General features: G+C 36.6%; 1 protein-coding gene across 9 annotated transcripts in view; it reads right to left on the bottom strand.

Moving 5' to 3' along the window:
* Window positions 1–720: 720 nt before the first annotated feature.
* The window catches only part of USP16 (ubiquitin specific peptidase 16), a 25,432-nt gene continuing 7,797 nt past the window's right edge, over window positions 721–18,355 (bottom strand). For 5 of the 9 annotated variants that reach the window (XM_025449945.3, XM_049104687.1, XM_049104682.1 and 2 more), the window contains 15 exons: window positions 18,033–18,136; window positions 17,123–17,226; window positions 16,071–16,255; window positions 15,408–15,503; window positions 14,694–14,824; window positions 14,297–14,384; window positions 13,186–13,264; window positions 11,320–11,411; window positions 10,914–10,970; window positions 9,724–9,900; window positions 7,185–7,848; window positions 6,021–6,115; window positions 4,669–4,755; window positions 1,022–1,178; window positions 721–930 (listed from right to left, as the gene is read on the bottom strand). In XM_025449945.3, the coding sequence (XP_025305730.1) occupies window positions 806–930; window positions 1,022–1,178; window positions 4,669–4,755; window positions 6,021–6,115; window positions 7,185–7,848; window positions 9,724–9,900; window positions 10,914–10,970; window positions 11,320–11,411; window positions 13,186–13,264; window positions 14,297–14,384; window positions 14,694–14,824; window positions 15,408–15,503; window positions 16,071–16,255; window positions 17,123–17,226; window positions 18,033–18,136 (2,241 nt within the window). In that variant the 3' untranslated portion in view covers window positions 721–805. The remainder of the gene's footprint in view (window positions 931–1,021; window positions 1,179–4,668; window positions 4,756–6,020; window positions 6,116–7,184; window positions 7,849–9,723; window positions 9,901–10,913; window positions 10,971–11,319; window positions 11,412–13,185; window positions 13,265–14,296; window positions 14,385–14,693; window positions 14,825–15,407; window positions 15,504–16,070; window positions 16,256–17,122; window positions 17,227–18,032; window positions 18,137–18,355) is intronic. The other 4 variants (XM_049104684.1, XM_049104688.1, XM_049104685.1 and 1 more) reach the window with 1 other exon arrangement.

The raw sequence follows: 18,355 nt of genomic DNA, 5'->3' as shown, positions 1-18,355 counted from the left end.
ATTTTTGGCATTTGAAAGGAATTGGGGAAGCAGTAGGACTGACTGGATCTTAGATAAAGTCAACAAGGGTTATGAGTGATGAAGTTTATAGACAAGCTTGGTATTCCTTAAGGCTTTTTAGGATAGTAAGCAACTTGGAAATGCTGGCAGGCTTGGGTAGAAGGACATTTTCTCTAGCATGCTAGCACATTAATGGGTCCTGATACCAAATTACTTAAGTCTCAGGAGTGTCTACCTTGGGTCAGTTAACAGTTGCATAGAACAAATGCAGTTAGGCCTACACCCCAGCTTAGGTACACTGTATGACATCAGAATTGTAGATACAGGTTATTTCTTCCAATTTTATACTATTGCCAGTATCAAATGTCTATGCTTACATAATCAACACTTTTAAAAATACATTTGAAGTTTAATTAGGCAGTCTGAAACATTTTTTAAATGTTACCTGCTAGGGTTAAGCACACAACTTAAAATTTTCCAAGTAATAAAACAAATTTTGGGGGTAAGTCAGTTTATTAATGTTACAACCCACCACCCAGACATATTTAAGCACAGAGCACTTAAGGAATTCAAATCCTTTGCAGAAACTGGAAGCAAGAATAAAAACCACTATGACAATACAAAACCATTGTAAATTTTTAGGTATTTTTCCCTTCGATATTTTAACAAACATGATTTCTTCTGGGATGTGTTTAATTTTAAGTGAACATGATTTTACAGTTAGTCTTTACTTCTTTATTATCATTAATTACAGCCATTTAAAAAGCCATAGACTTGTTTCTGGAGAGATCACTTTTTGAAACTATTATAATACTCTCTCATAAAATAGGAGGTACGCTTGTGAGTTCAGTACTTTAGTTGTAGGCACAGCTTGCACATGTGTATCACTGATGTGGAACCACTGCCCTTTGGTTGACTGCATTTCAAAATCTGTCGAGAAAATATAAATGGAAAGATTCAAGTTTCATTATTTTTTGGTTTTGCCATAATCTGAATTCTAGAATTTTCCAAGACCTCTTACCTTGTGGAATATCACCATGGAGAACAAGATTAGAAAGATGACTATTTGCAGCTCTTGCCTTGGCATAGGCAGTATAATGCCCTGACCTCATGGTACCACTGTGTTCAACGACTCCGTATAACGAATACAGTACCCTTGTATTTTCCTCAGCAACATTCTTTCAAAGTAAACAGAATTCAAGTTAGTTCTAGTCCCATTTATAGATGCCTGTGGCAAGATCAATTTATGTGGAGGGTTTCTAACCTTTACTTGGAGAATGTAGAAATCATTAAGCCTGACCTCAACTACTATTTTCTCTACATTTACCCAGCCTGAGTAGTGAGTGTCACCATTCTCTGCTAAATCAGAAGCCAGAGGCCACCTGCTCAGATACTTAAATAACTGAACTTGCCAGTTTCCACAGGAGTCCTGGGTTGTGATAATGGCAAAATACCTCAACGGCTCCATCATTCCAGTTCCTGCCCAGACAGTAAGCCTTCTTAAGAGCAAGAGGATAGTGTTCAAGTTGTGTTGAAACCACCCCTTACACGTGTCCCCTAGACGTGCGGCTTCTCAAATGTTCACTTTCACTGTCTAAACCGTGGAGGCTGCTTATTCTTTTAATTAAGATCCCATATGCTATACAATAGATTGGTAACAGGGAAAAACGTTCTCCGAGCTGGGGGCCACATTCAGACGACTTTCACTTAAGTTCTCTTGTAAAAAATTCTGAATGGGGCAACATTGTCCTTCCACAGTTCTGGCCTCTCTTCAAATCTGTGGCCCCCTAGTCACTGAAGAACTTCATGTTTTACCTCAAATCCGGTCGGTCGGCTTCCTCAGGGAATTCAGTATTCAATATACTTCCCAGGACGTCTGCCGCCAGCCCATTTTAGCTGCCACACCCAGCACTCTACTGTGATGGGTCCTCACTCGGAACTATGGCTACAAGTCTTCCTACTTTTCTAGCCTCAGTCCACAATGGTCCCATTCTTCCACTTCTCATCTCACCTGTCTCCTCCCTCCAACCTAACTGGATCCTCCAGTCCTCATTTTCTCTGGCCTCATTTCCTGACCAAGTCTGTGTCTTCACTTCTCCTAATGGCAGTGGAATGGTAGTGTGAGCACAGCCCCTCCCCCACCCCCCCAGACCTACCACTGCTCACGTGACACTGCACATTAAAGCCGCAGAACTCGGACCACATGTGTCAGTCCTACAATCTCTCACCCACCAGCAGCTGGCAAGCATACTGAGTGATGAGAAAACCCTACTCAAATCTACAGCAAACCCTTCCCATCCCCAAAGACAGCTGCCACTGCTAGGAAGCAAAATGACACAGCCTGCACATGGGTAAATTCACGGAGGACTCATTGGGATCCCCCCATCACTCTGATATGGTAACTTCTTTAGTTAGCTCCCTAGTTCCGTGGATTTCCTTCACAGAAACAGGCCCACACTTAACCACTGCTTTAGCCTCCGTGGATACCCCAGCCCTTTACTATTCTCTGCAGTTGACCTCACCTCCCACTTCAGGAAAACGGAGATATAATCTACCCAAGTCTAAACTGCCCATTCTTGGGAAGATGAAGTATCTCTCCCTTTTGTTCAGAGACAATACTCCAATGTAGTGTTGCTAAGCTCTTCTGGCCTCCAGGATCTTACTCAATTAACTCTCTTTTCTGTATCTTCAATTTGTAGATTTTCTCTTAGCCTACCAACCTTCTTAAGTCTCCCAGACTTAAAAAAAAAAAAAAAAAAAAATCATTGATCCACTACTTTTCAACAAAGCCTCTGATATATCTGCATGCTTTATTTCCAATATTCTCGTTCATTTCTCAATTCATTGAAGTCACCAACGCTTCTTTAAAAATTTACCATGACCTCTATACCATCTAATCCACAAATACTTTCAAATTCTTTTTCTATGATACACTGAGGCCACCTAGTCCTCTCCTTGAAACTTGAACACGAGGCAATGTCATTTTAGGCAAACAATGGATTCCTAACAACCTTGTGTTTGAACTAATCCAACAAAAAGTATTTCTGTTTACCAGCAAAAGTGGCCCTGCCCCATGGTGACAATCTGAAATTACAATTCACCCTACCCACCAGCTCTGAAATACCTTTTGCGGAGAATTTTAAATTTTTAAATCGGGAGGGAGGACAGGAGAATTTCTATCATTTCAAATTCTGCACATAAAGTAAGCTATTCAGGTTTACACTGAAGCATTTGAAATCAGAATATAATACAATACTATAGCTTCTCTGTCCAAATTCTGCAACATGGAGATACATTGAGATCATTGGTAATGTCCTCCTCTTCTACATATGCCTCTTACATTCAGATGCTCACCAGAGTTGCCATTAAGCACCTCTTCTCTTTCTCCATGCTCTACACAGGATAGATTATCCTCAGTTTTAACCACAACCTATGTATTGATTTCCAAATCTTTATCTCCGAACCTAACCCCTCTGCCCTATGCCTCAGACATGGACATCCAAATGTTTTCCAAAGCCCCTTGAGTATTTCAAAAATAAAAGAAACTCAATGTACCCGAAACCAAAGTCATTATCCTTTCTCCACCTCCCAACCTGCTCTTCTTCCTGTATTTCCTACTCAGCTAATGGTACTCCTATCTACCCAGCTGCCTCGTCACTCAAGCCAGGCCTCAGGAATCATGCTCAACACCTCTTTTTGTGCCACCCGTAACCATCCATTTCAAGGCCTCTTCCTCATCTTACAGAGCCAATCCAATCATGAGTCTGGTTAATTTTATCTCCTGAAATATTCTTTCAATCTCGCCCTTTTCTTCCCCTAGGTGAAGCCCTCACCACTGACTAAATTAATTCAACAGCCTCCCGTCTGTTGAGGACAAGAGCAGCTTTCTCTCTAGTCTTTTCCTCTAAAATCCAGCCTCCATGCTTCAGCAAGTAACCTGTGTAATATACACATCTGGCTATGTCACCCCACTGCTTTAAACCCTTCAGTGGCACCCTACTGCATACCTAATAAAGCCCAAGTTCCTCAGCATGATAATCCTCCAAACCTCATTCCCATCTCCCTTCTCTGGTTTCACCTCCCAGTGTTCTCTAGGCTTTGTACTACTGTAAGCTCTACAACTGCTTATACTGCTAGTCCTCATCACATCATTTTATACATCTTTGCTCTAGTTGTTCTGTTTCCTCTGCCTGGAAAACTTTTTTTCCTCTTGATCCATCACACTAACTCTTACTTCTTTAGGTAGTGGTTAAGGTGTGATCTACTTCACAGAGCCTTCTCTGAACCACCAACATACTGGGTTAAGTGCATACCACCCTCCTCTGTCTATACTATATTCAACGATATTAAACTGAAATTAATATATCTGCTGATCTTTAGTTTTATACCTTTGGCTTCCAAGACAATGTCTGCCATAATAATATAGATTGAAAAAAAAATCACTGAACTGAAATCTAATGTTCAAAATGATTCATCCAAAAAAAAAAAAAAACACCAAAATGATTCATCCCAGATCTCGATATTATAATGGTACAAAGATCAAAGACCCACTCTACTCAGTCATTCTTATCAACTTCTTACTTAAGTGAGTTACTATTGGGAGTATCTGGTAAATAAAGTATGATTTCCCTTTGGAAAGATTTTCCCAAAAAGACCACTCTCACTTACCTTACACTTAAGGGTACAAAAAGGAGCCAAATCTAAGATTTCCGGAAATTTTATGTGTTTGTTAACTTTACGTAGGTTAAAACCAGCCTAAAAAAGAGAGATAACAGACTGAGTTGTTTTCCTGGGAAAGCTATATACATTAAATAAACTGTAGTCCCACACCAATGCACAAATGAACACCAATAGCCAACCCTAGTTCAATCTTCTCAGGAGACTCTTCTTTCTGACTACTAAATAATTTCTGCTAAGTGCACACAACACACACACACCAACACGTTAAGAAATCTGCTTTCGTGGATGCCTGGGTGGCTTAGCAGTTCGCGTCTTTGGCTCAGGGTGTGACCCCAGAGTCCCAGAATTGAGTCCTGCATCAGGCTCCCTGCATGGGGCTCCCTGCATGGACCCTGTTTTTCCTCCCTCTGCCTGTGTCTCTGCCTCTCTTTCTGTCTCTCTCATGAATAAATTTAAAAAAAAAACAACAAAATCTGCTTCCAGAAATCTGGTTCAGCTGGTCAAGTGTCTGACTCTTGATCTCAGCTCAAGTCTTGATCTCAGGGGTTAGGGGCTCAAGCCCCAACGTTGGGCACCACACTGGGTATGGAGCCTACTTTAAAAAAAAAGGGTGGGGGAGCAAGCTGTTCCCATGAGAAAATTCTGTGTTTCTGCTCTAGCCACCCAGAAAAGCCAGATTAGATCAGAGGTTTTGAGTGCTTAAAACTCAGCAACAGCAGAATGCTTTTCCATGGAGCACATACTCTCAGCCTCCTTCTCTAAACAAGCTTAGTGCTTGGTTCACAGAGATCCACCCAATTAGTCAAACCCATACACCAACCATGGGAGGGAAAACATTCTAAAAGTACTTTGGAAATTTGGAGTTGAATTTAAAACTTGTACTGCTTACAGCAAGTCTTCCAGAAAAGACAGGGTCACCAAAATGACAAAAATCTGAGTTATCAATGTCTTTTTATCAAGGGTCAGTAAAAATAAGGTACTACAGACAAAACAGAAAAATACTACTAATTTTCTTAGGTGTGAAATACAGCTAGTAAACTGGATTTATTATTTTCTAACCTGAAAAAAAGCTTAGAGTAAGATGCTAATTTTACTCAAAAGAACAACATGAGTTTTAGTAAAACTGAAGAAAAATCGTGCCTATATTTCTCCTCCACCTTGACAGGCATCTTCAACTAAGCTTTCATCATGCACAGGTATATATTTCTTACTTCCCTACTTTTTTAAAGCTAGAATAAAGAAATAACAAAAAACCAAAGAAACACAGTAATATGGTGGGACAATAATAAATAAAGCAAGTGTTACATATTTAAAATAAATTTGAGGTAACAAAGGGGTACCTGCTGAAATCTCTTTAAATGAAGAGTAAGAACAGGAGGAGCAAGAGAAATTAGCATCTGCTTTTTGGCATTGGTATAAACACGTTTCCTTTCACCTAAAGAAAGAAATTTTAGTGTGAAAATCATCTTCAACTTCTAAAGCATTCACATTTGCTATAAAATAATTTTAAACATCTAACACAATTATCTCTAAACTTTCTGGAAAGGACCAGATAATAAATATTTTGGGCTCTGTGGACCAAGAGGCAAAATCAAGGACATTTTGTAGGTATCACTAAAGATTTCCACAAATTCCCACACATTTTTACTGATGTAATTCAAAATACAGCCATAACTGAGTACAACTACTCTATTGAAGAGAAGACCGGAATTATTTTTGGAGAGATACCATTTAATTAATTGGGACTCAAAGTTAGTATTTTCTACCACCAAATCATTTCCAAATGTTCATCAATAAAAAACATTTCAAGACACCATACAAGAACCTGACTGTGGACAACAGTTTACCTATGTCTGCTCTAAAGCAAATACAAATGCTATAAAATCAACACAAATATTTTCTTATGTTGACGTGCAAATAAAAAGCTAGACCTTAAAAAGTTTCAGTGATTCTAGTAAGAATCCTTAGGAAACCATAATCCCTCCTTAACCCACTTACCCAAGCTCAAAAAGGGGGGGAGGGGGAGAGAGGAAAGGGAATTATCAATATTTTTCTGTTCTATATTTGATGAGACTAGGAGAGAGCACTGTCCTCCCAGCACCTTGCACTGGGCATGCCACAGGAGTGCACTGATGAGATGCAGTGTAGCTTCCTGCATGCAAGGGAGAGGAGGATCATCACAAATGCTGACCGGAAACTGAGGATACAAAGAAATAGCCATTATCTGTTAAAGACCTGTTGCAATAACAACCCAGTGGGATGATTTACCCACAGAGAAAGGTACTGGAGAGCAAACTGTCCCACTCTATCTGCTGTTCGGCCACCACAAGGTATTGGCCACTTCAATCTGTTTGTCCAACCTTCTGTTAAAATATTTACACAGGGGAGGAACTTACTTGATGCCATCCGAATCCTGATACAATTAAAATAGCAGTTTTCTACCTACGCCGCCCAAAATGTGCCCCTGAACACTAATTTCACTTTCAGTGAGAGAACGTAAGTACCTTTTATGTTTGCCTTTGGTCCACTATACTGTCTCCGCGTGCACACTTCACAAAGCAGTTTATTTGCATCTCGAAGTTTCTCATTTCGGGTGAACTGATATAAACAATGTTGGATGGAACACTCATCAGTATGGAAAGCTTCCCTGTTTGCAAGAGTACAGAAAGCAGTTTCTGGATCTTCGTTTACAACTTCATACACCTTGGTCCCAGGAGAATGACTCTCATTCAGAATCTCTATATTTATTTCATCAGGTTGAAGAGCAGCATTCAAGTTAAGGTTCCTGAAACCACTGGAAATGTCCACTTCTCCACTGCTCCCTTCTGTCAGATAGGCACCGTTTAAATTCCTAGTACATTCAGTGGGAGAAGATTCCAAAACCTCCAGATCATTATCCATGTTGACATTGTCCATATCTACTTCCTCTGTGGATTTTTGATTGTCAATTACACTTTCTATCATTTTTTCTTGGCCATTCAAATCTTTCTGGTTAACACAATATTCCTTATGTGTAATTTCCTCTTCTGAGATATGGTTAGATTTAACATCCACTTCTCCCTGAAGTGACATTTCAACCTCACATTCATTATCTTCAGGATGGTCAATGGTGCAGATATCATTTAAATGAAGAACTTTTCCTTGAATTTTTTGTTGCCTTCGTTGGTTCTGTGCAAAAAGCATACAACATTATAAAAAATGGGGGGGAGGGGGAGCATACATATACCACATCAGGTTTTCTTGATTATCAATCAAACATAAGTTTATAAGGAAGAGTGCACTCCCAAATTCTGAAAATAAAAGTTCCTTTATTATCAGGGATGAAATAAATTATGAAGAAAGTTCTTTAACTGAAGGCAGGAATAAACCATCACCAATTGTCAAAATACTGTCACACAGGGCAAATAAAAATGTGCAAGACATGGTCGGTGTTCTAAGTGAAGTGACCTAGACAGAGTAGGAGCCTAGAAAGACACTGTCAAGCCCAAACAGCCACGTAGTAAACCACGTGGGGAGTGTGACTACACAAACAGCAGGAAGGGATGTGTCCATGTGAGTCATGATTATTGGGTCATGGTTTAACTGAAGGAAGAAAAAAGAAACTGAAAACAAAGATGCACAAGTACAGGACTGCTTTGGGCAGGATGGAGGAAAACATCCCAGGAAACAAATGGCCCCCAATTAGGAGGAAGCAAGGAAGTCTCATGAACAGAGGACAATAAAGGACTTCCCTCCTAAAATGATTTTATTTGCCATTTGCAGCCTACTCCCAAGTAAAGTAGGGAAAAAGGCATTTCACTGACACTCCCTGTCACTGGAATGCCTAAAGATGTATGGTAAAACAACAGTCTCCGTGAGGCTAATCTGTAATACCAGGAGGCCAAAGGACACAGACAGGACACAAACATTTTCCAATGTGCTTCAGCTACAAACAGTTGTAACATGAAAGGAAAACAGAGAAAGGATATAAGCAAATACTGCAAAGAAGAGGGAACACAGATGGCTCAAATATAAAAATATACTTTACTTATATTAAAATAAATGGAAAATAAAACTGCACTGAGAAAATATTTTCCATCTTTGAAACCAGAAATCCAGAAATTTGATAACACACGTCTGTCAAGGATAAAGAGAAACAGCAAGTCTCATTGTTGCTGGTGGGAATATAAATTGATACAGCCTTTGTGGAGGGCAATTAGGTAACATTGATCAAAACTACAAACGCCATCCCTCTTTTCAAACTGTGCCCTACTGATGACAAGGGTATAGGATGATTCACTGCGGCACTGGCTGTTATACAGTTAAAGACTACAAACAACCTAAATCAATAGAGAAACGGTGACATGAACTACAGTACATCTATAAAGCAGAATGCTATACAGCTGTTTAAAACAATGGAATCTTTGTGTCCTGAAATGGAGAAATCTCCAAGAATCTGAATCAGTAGAAACAAAACACAGAGTCCAGAACAGTGTGTACAATATTTTAAAAATGAGGGGGGAAAAACAAGACTACATATTTGTATTTTATCGTATTTTCCAAAACAAACTCCAGAAGAACACACAGGACACTAATGAAAGGGGTTATCTGTTATAAAAAGGATAGGGGTGGTGGAGGACTTTCATACTGTGTCTTTATATATTTTTAAGTTTTTGAAAGTCAATGTATTAAGAACTCAAAAAATTGTTAAAAATGAACTAAAACTCTTAAAAAGTTCTCACAAGTAGGGGTGCCTGCAAGGCTCAGTCGGTTGAGTGTCCGACTCTTGATTTCGGCTCGGGTGGGGATCTCGGGGTTGTGGGGACTGGGTCCTGCGTGGGGTCAGTGCTGGGCGGGGTGTGGAGCCTGCTTGGGATTCTCTCTCTCCCTCTCCTTCCACCCCTTCCCCTACCCCACCCCTACTCTCACTCTCTTAAAAAAAAAGTTCTCAAAAGTAATGCAGGGTTAAAAAAAACGCACAACCTTTTCTATCATTCAGACTTCAGATTCAATAGTTGCAAATATAAATTTATAAAAATCATAGTTTTCTTCCTAGTTACCCACCTTGGCTTGCTTTTTGGCTTGCTTCTTTGCTTTTTTCTGTAAGTGCTTACTTGTTCCTGAAGGAATGTCACTCCTTTCTTTCATGTAACTGTCATTATCTTTCTCCTCCTCGCTCTCTTTATCTTCATCCTCCATTGTCTTTTTCAAATTTTTTTCATTTATACTCTTCTTACCGTTCTTAAAATACGGGCCAAAAATAAAATTTTACAACTACTGTTTGGTGAAGAGATTTCATGTTACCTAAATATTTTTCTACTCCTATTTCACACTGGATTTACTTTCCACAATGTTTGAAAATATATCCAGGACAAAACTCTTTCATCTCCAAAGAATCTAGAAAGCAATCTTCAAATACTGAGAAAACAAGCCAACAAACAAAACAGTAAAAAAGGCAACTTCACATGCCAGCAAAATAGAAAGGAATACCATGCATTTTATCAGATACGTGCTGCATCCCACAATAATTATGCCACTTTCTAAAAGCAGTTTCTGTTTATCGGTGATTTACTTGTCCCACTACAGACATTCCTTTTTATCCTTTTCCTTCTTTCCACATAAATGAGTTTTAGAGAAAGACAAAATAAATTTGGTAAGACTTTAGTCACTAAGTAATACTGATTAAAGGGACCCCGAATTCATATGAAGTTGAATAATGATTTATCCAATATTCATAACAGGTTCTCTTTTTCCAACCACTACTTGATTGGAACTGAATTAATATGACTTAAAACTGAGATACAGAGCATGTATGAACTGAAGACTGTAAAGGATTTGTTTTTAGTCTTAAATAATGAAAAAAAAATAGTAACTTTTAATATGAAAAAGACATTTCCCCAATATGCTAACCAATCAAGCTAATCATCTATAAAGAATTCTAAACACACCATCTACCTTCTTTTAAAATAAAAAAGCATTTACCCCAATTTTTATTCAAACCTTTAAAATTCTTCTATCTCAAATACATTTTAAAAAACTCCTCCAAGGCCTAATGTACAAACTTGGAAAAAGTGACAAGGCTTCCCTCATAAAATCTAACACAGAGGGGGGGAGAAATCTATAAATAGATTTTTATTTACAAAATATAAATATAAAAATAAATAATATTTATATATTTAAATATAATATTTATATTAAATATTTATATTTAATAATATAAAATATAAATAAATAAATAAATTCTTAAGTCTTACCTGATCATCTAAAACCGGTAGAGACAAATCAAGGAAAGATTCATGAACCAAGGAGACCTTAACCAACCAAAAAGAAAACGTAAAAAGGAAGGAAAAGATTCATTTTAGACATTATAGAATAAGATCATGGAGGGGGAGGGGTTGTTACATTTTAAATTACATTCTAAGGAAAATGATAAATTACACAGTGTTGAGGGCTTTGGGTTAGGAGAAATAAATTAAAATGTTAAACTAACTTCTTTCAGGTATAAGAAGTGTTCACAGTCCCAGGAAAGAACTATGCAGATTTGGGCAGTCCAACAAAGAATCCTTATGAACCTACGCATTTGTTTTTGAAAGATACAACTGATTAACTATACTCTATTAATATTAATGAAAAAATGGAGTCCATAGTACATCAACTTACAGTTCTGCATTCATCACACATGATTGTACTAGTTAGTTCACCACCGAAGATGCGGTCCACAAAACTTGGTACAGATTTTTTCTTTTCATAATCTAAAAAAGGGAAAAGAAAATTTATCAATTACCCTTATATAATTATTTGAATAAGTTAAAACTATTTACTTCCCCATCTAACCCTAAAATTTTATTTTTTATTTCCTATCCCACAAGTTTTCTCTGTTCATAATTACCATTTTATTTTTATGCTATAATCGGCAACATCTACTCTACTTTTGAGCATAACATGATTTAACACAATCATGTCTCATGAAAAAGAAAAAGTTCTTATCATAGATCTAATCAGTAGAAAATAACTATGCAAGTCAGTGAGACTTTCTATATATCAATACCCATGCTAGTAAGATGAACAGATGGGGCCAACCTGGATGGTAGTCTAGATCACTTCTAGATCTACCACTCTAATAATATTTAGCAAAGAACTCAAGAGAGAATGTACTTGCTTTTAAGCTCTTAAGACTGAACTTCATTCAAAACCAAAAAAACAAAAACAAAAATCAGGAAAATGTTTCAGACAAAATCTTCCTTTTAATTTTTCTGTTCCCAGAAATAATCTTGGTACGTTTAGTATAAGGTGACAATTTTACTACCTGGTCACCCAATTTTCTAAATACATGAAATGTAGAAGAGCCTTATTCAAATGGCAAGCGTGTCCATTTATAGAGAAACATATTTAATGACAGCGCCAGCAGGGCAGGATTCTCTCTGTTACTAGTCTGGCCCTAAAGGGCACGAAGGAGGCACACAGGTGCTACATATTGATTCTAAACTATGCTTCACAAGAATCCGGCTGGCTCAGTTAATAGAGCATCTGATTCTTGATCTCGGGGCCATGAGTTCAAGCCCCACAAAAAACATACAAAAAAAACCTGCACTTTACAATACAGTAGCCACTAGTCACTTGTAATGATTTAAATTAAAATTAAATAAAGATAAAAATTTAGTACCTCAGTCATCTCCGTCACATTTCAAGGGCTAAATGGCCACGTGTGGCTAGTGGCTACTGTATCAGACAGCATAAATATGCAAGAGTTCTACTATCACAGAAAGTTCTGTTGGACTAACCTGTCCTAAAATCTTCAAATGCCACACAACAGTAATAATGAAGTTGGCTCCATGATTAACAAACCAGCTACTGAAAACTCACATAGACAACTATAACTGACATATCACTGCTAATTAGAAATACAGTTGACCTTTGAACAACACAGGTTTGAACTGTGTGGGTCCACCTATACGTGATTCCTTTCAATAATTATGGCACAGTACTGAAAATGTATTTTCACTTCCTCATGATTTTCTAAATAACATTTTCTTTCCTCTAATTTAACTTTATTGTGAGAATACTGTACATAATACATATCACAAACAAAATTAATGTTACTTTACTGTTTAGATTATCAGTAAGGCTCCCAGTCAAAAGTGAGCTATTAGTAGTTAAGTTTTGGGAGAGTGGAAAAGTTATAAAAGTAGATTTCTGAGTGTGCGAGAATGATGCAGGAAGAGACTGGTGCCCCTAACTTATGCATTGTTCAAGGGCCAACGGTGTAAGCTTTTGTAAAATAAAATCATGATGTCATTTTAGCTCTATCTTTATAAATTTCACTATAACACTGCATAAAAATACACCAAAAGTTAAATTTTTCTAAAATATTCACCTCTGGAGTACTGAATACCTTTTTAAAATCAATGATGATAAAGAAAAATTATGTTAATAACTGTGAATTTGAAATAACATGTGCCAGCAATCTCGTCCTAAGATACAGAAGAATTCAACTATAGTGTGTTAGTTCAAAAAGTCAGACATTACCTTTAACTTTATTTTTTAGTTCTTCATCCAATTTTTCAGTAGAATTACCAAATGCTTTAAGAATTCCTTTACTCACTCTCTAAAAGTAATAAAATGGATATATATACACTATTAAATTTTTAAAGTTTTAGTTATTTTCCTTAGAAAATATGTAACCAAGTCAAAAAGGTGATCAAGAATTAGCTCCCCAAACTTACTGAATAAAATTTCTAAAAATCACATTTCCAAAATTAATTCAAGGAGCTAAAAAGAATTACAAAACAATCACTAATCCCTGAACATGGGCACTGTCTTACTTCAAGATTTTAAATCTATTCAAACCAAAGCTTTTCAGCACATGCACACCTCCTCAGAAAGACCACTGAAACATCATGTCCTTGAATCAGACCGTTTAAATGAGAGCTAAAGGGGACTCCGGTGCTCAAAGCCAAACACCATCATTACTGGGTGACCCTGAACCAGGTCCTCAACTTATTTCCACCCTAGCTTCATGGTCTGGAACAAGATAATGATTAACAGCATCCACTTCAGAGAAAGACTGTGGGGACCAAGTAAGGTAATTCACATGAGATTCTGAGAACAGTGCTTCACATAAAATAAGAGCAAAATAAATATTATTACTAGTAGTACTATTATTAATTATACTCAACATCAAATACCTTACTTTATATCTGGCCATTTACAAACATAACTATGTACCCTGACTCTTAGAAACGAACATACTTCCCAGACTCAAGCAACTGTGTTAAATCACACTCAGAGTAAGAGCCAAGAATGCACTGCAACTGGGAACTGCTTTAGGAGAAACATTTTCCAATACTCCAGAACTCTCCTGGCATAGGCCGGTACAATAGAAGAGAACTCCTAAAGAACAATAATACTCTAACCAGCAAGGAAAACAGAGCATCATGAAAAGGAGAACCATTTCTAATCCTCTTTATTCATTCTACTGACTAAAATATACCAGTTGAAAACACTGGTATAGAAAAAATGTTTAAATCCAATGGCCTCAATAACTAGTTTTCATTGTTTTAATAACCCTTAAGATGTCAAATGGCAGACAAGTTAATGAAGGTGGGATAATAAATTATACTGGTCAAACTCTGCTAACTTGTTGTTCTTCTGCTCTCATTCCGTCCAATAAATAGCGAAGCAGCTCCTGGCTGTCCTGCTGCTGATAGCCTTTAAACCGTACTGCTCTATAGAGAAAAAGAAGAAAAGAGAGAAAGGAAAACAATGAGTCTACTAAAATATGAAACTATTTTTATAAGATCTTAGGATCATATCCCAAATCTCAGAGTGGTTCTAGTTTCTCAAAATTTCCATTCAGTTCGACAAGACCCTTGGCAGATTTAATTTGCACATGACATTTTCATGTTTTTTAATCCAGATGCAATAAACCATGCTGTAATACATGTACTGAGTTGACTCTAATGCTATTGAGTTTTTCATATTATTTCTCAGCATCTTACTGATGCACTGAAAACATAATCAAAGCAGATACTCACTTTTTACAGACCTGAGAAAAGAGTTCTTTAGGTGTCACGATTCCCTTTTTGGTCTCTTGCATCTCATTAAGAAACTGGCTCATGGCTAAAGTAAGAGGGCCTGGAGGCTCAAGGTTTATTTCTAAGGGTTCCTGAATATGGGAATAAAAATTACTTTCTTCAGTCAAATTTTAGAATCATTCATGTTACCAAAATGTAGCTAGTCAACTTGTTAGTGTCAATGTTCTGGATAGAACTGTCCCATTTAAAACCTCAAAATGCACATCAAAAGATGTAGAAAGCTTCTGGTCATTGACTATTTATGAAGAATTCAGTTCTACTGTTTTCATTTTAGAACATCAGGAGCAGACCAACTAAGAATTTAAAAAGCCAGAGCAAAATGTGAGTAATAAACATGGATAGGATAAAATTCACTTTGCTACACATCATTTAAGTCACCCTAAAAGCTGTTAAAAATAATAATGCCTGCCTGAGGCTCCACACCTATCAACAGCTTTCCCAGGAAGGACACCTAACACTAGAGCACAGCAGAACATGGCATACACATAGCAAATAAATCTAAAGGCTTAATCTATTAGCCTGAAAATTTTATCTCAGTAGCCTAAAACAAAAGCAAACAAATAAAAATGGTGAAAAATGACAATTTTTTAAAATAATTTAGGATGTGGATATTCAGAGAGGAAAATTACTGACTGTAAAGAAAAAAGTACATACAGTGAGTGCCAAATCAGGTGGTTCAATTTTTACAATTGTTCCAGACATTTTTACTTCTTTTAGCAGTTCTCTCAGCACCGGTGTTTGTGACAAATTCTGGAATACAGCATGGAAAATAAAAGGAAAATTATTTAAAAGCAAAACAACTCTATTTTGTCACTCAAATATTTAAATAATTCAAGTATTTCTTAAGTCTCTATTCTATCAAAACAGAAAATCACTATCAATACTGCAGTTTTCATTGTATCCACCTTAGGAAACAAAACTGTAACTCCCCACTTTATTTGGCCCCTAAGTACTTCGGTTCAAAGCTTCCTCAAAACAGCACTGCCTACTATGCAACATTAAGTAGCTACCTTACCACCACCAGCACTTGTAACTAGGTATTTGTTTCTATACTAGGTTACCCTGTGCTTCCCCCACCGCAGTGCAAGTTGCTTGAAGGCAGGTGCTGTGTTGGTTTTTAACTCCAATAGACCCCAGTGCTCAGCACAGTGATTTACTGTCATGCAAAGTCAACACTTCCTTAAGTATTCTTCAAAAACCCAGAAATGAATTACTTGGGGGAAAAAACTTAATACTAAAAGTAAAAAGTATGCAAAAACATCCTATAATGTGAGGGAAAAGAATTTTTGAAGAGGGAAACAAAATTAACATTGGCACCTGCATAACTGCATTGAAGAAACATGTATTTCCCAAATTACTGAGTCCTTTCACAGTTATTTGGGAAGCAGAATTCGTGGAAGGAATTTCTTTAGTCATGTTTTCCTTTTTTTCTCGCTCTTGTTCATTTTTGCTCTCCTTTTCTAATTTTTTATTTTCAAGTTCAACATTACCATCTTTTGCTGCTTTAAAAAAGGGAAGAAAACAAAGACTTAGCAAAATGTGTAATACAACTATAACAAATGCAAAGTTATAGTTGGGACAGAGTATTAGACTTTGTGAATTTTTATCTAACATCATTATCCCCAGCTATTTCATTTTAAATGTTTTCTAACAGATATAATTATCATCACAAGAGAAAAACCAATAAAAACACTCAAAAGTGATGTAAGCATTAGTTTGACAAATGAAACCAAACCGTGTGTGTTTGGTATAAACCTTTTTTATTGCATAAAAGTTTTTTGTTTGTTCATTTGTTTTACAAATGAGCACATCCTACTTTATGAAATTAGAGTATAAAGTAATCAAGTAAAGAATGTGGACCTGAAATAAATTTTTAAATGAATGGGTGAAAAATGAATCCTGAAGTTAAAAACAAACAATTCCAGCTGTGCAGATACTTCTGTGACCGTAAAAATCAAAACAAGCTTAAAGCAGATGATGTATGCCAATCCAATTAACTTAATTATGCATGAAAAAAAGCTGAGAAATAGCTAGCCTTCACTTTTACATCATCCAAACACAAATGTAACAAAACAAATTCAGTACAAGGCAGGACCATCTCAAACCCCCTACAGAAAGGGCATCCTGGTCATTACTTACTCCAGACTCATCATCACATTTGACTAGACTGTTTCTCAGATTCCCTTCTATATCATATTATAACAATCTATAGTTCCATTGTTTTTATATTCCTAACCAAAAATAGTTTCATAGTTTGAAATCAACTATAATTAATGTTATTCAGTTATATATAATGCTCAGCGGTAAGTAAATTTATCTAAATAGATACATAAATTAATATTACAGAATACATAAACAAATGATTTTACCTGATTTTGGAGTTGTAATGCCAGCTTGTTTTCTAACATAATCAACCACCTGACCCAATCTGTTTGAACTACAATACTGGACCTCATCATCACATAGGTAACACCTGTTTCCCAAAATACAACAGAGAAGAAAAGTGACAAACTGACAACCAAAAGAGGAGATGAATTATAATTCCTGGAACCCAAAGTGAATAGCCACCAAATTATTCTGTTAAAGAAACTGAAAATAAAAATCTGTGTTTTCTTGAAGAAGACAGACTATCCATGTTAACTCTGGTTTACTATTATAGTAAATTTAGTCAGAACTGTGGTTACATATAAATAAATACATATAAAAACCCCAAATACTTTACTGAAATGGCTATTTACAATCTGAAAGTCGAAGTCTTTCCTACACATATTTCAAAGTACAGGCCTATATCGTCAAAATTAAGACGTTTTACAATAGACAGATGATGTTCACTGAATGCTGCTCTGTAGATATTTTTTAAAGATATGAAAATGTGTTTTGATGATGTTATAAGAAATATATGTACCAGCCTGACATTTATTCTCATGCAAATTCACTGCAAAAATCTTACTATATTCTCAGTTCATCTGAAATTGGTTCTCAGTGTCCCAATTTTTAAATAACCCACCACATGCCATTTATAATGCACCGCATGCCATTTATATCAAAAGCAAGAAAAACAGAAGGGTGAAGACTCATCTGTCTTCTAGATGCTACACTTTCTATGTGCATACAATAATACTAAGTTGAAAGGTTCTCAAATTCTCTAGCCTTCTGAAAGTGATGTATTTAAACAAATCCTACAAAAATGTAAACCTTCTTCCTCCTTAAACCCCTCCATTCTCCAATATTTCAAATACTTACCAGTCAACTGACAGGCATAAGAGTTATTAAACTTACCATACACTCCAGTTGTCCAAACTGAGAACCAGACAATGAGGTTCAGATCTTGGTGTCATATAGTGCTTCAAGGCATGCTGCTCCTGAGAATCTCTGCCACAGCCCTAGAGAATAATAATCATAAACCTCGAAGCTATGAAAGTTCACCAAGAGAATTCATAATCCATAATGCACAAGCAAGGGACCTGAGAAATTCTGTCATTCTTACAATTTTGAAAATAACATGGTGGACTCTAAAGAGGGTCCCGATTTTATGAAAACCTAAACATGAATAGGCAACTGAGAATATCTAGCAAAGAAGGTATTCAGGAACCATGCACTCA

The sequence above is a fragment of the Canis lupus genome, chromosome 31 (assembly GCF_003254725.2).
Source record: "Canis lupus dingo isolate Sandy chromosome 31, ASM325472v2, whole genome shotgun sequence".
Lineage (NCBI taxonomy): Eukaryota > Metazoa > Chordata > Mammalia > Carnivora > Canidae > Canis > Canis lupus.
The sequence above is the reverse complement of the archived record's forward strand: the minus strand, read 5'-3'. Positions and strand labels throughout refer to the sequence as shown.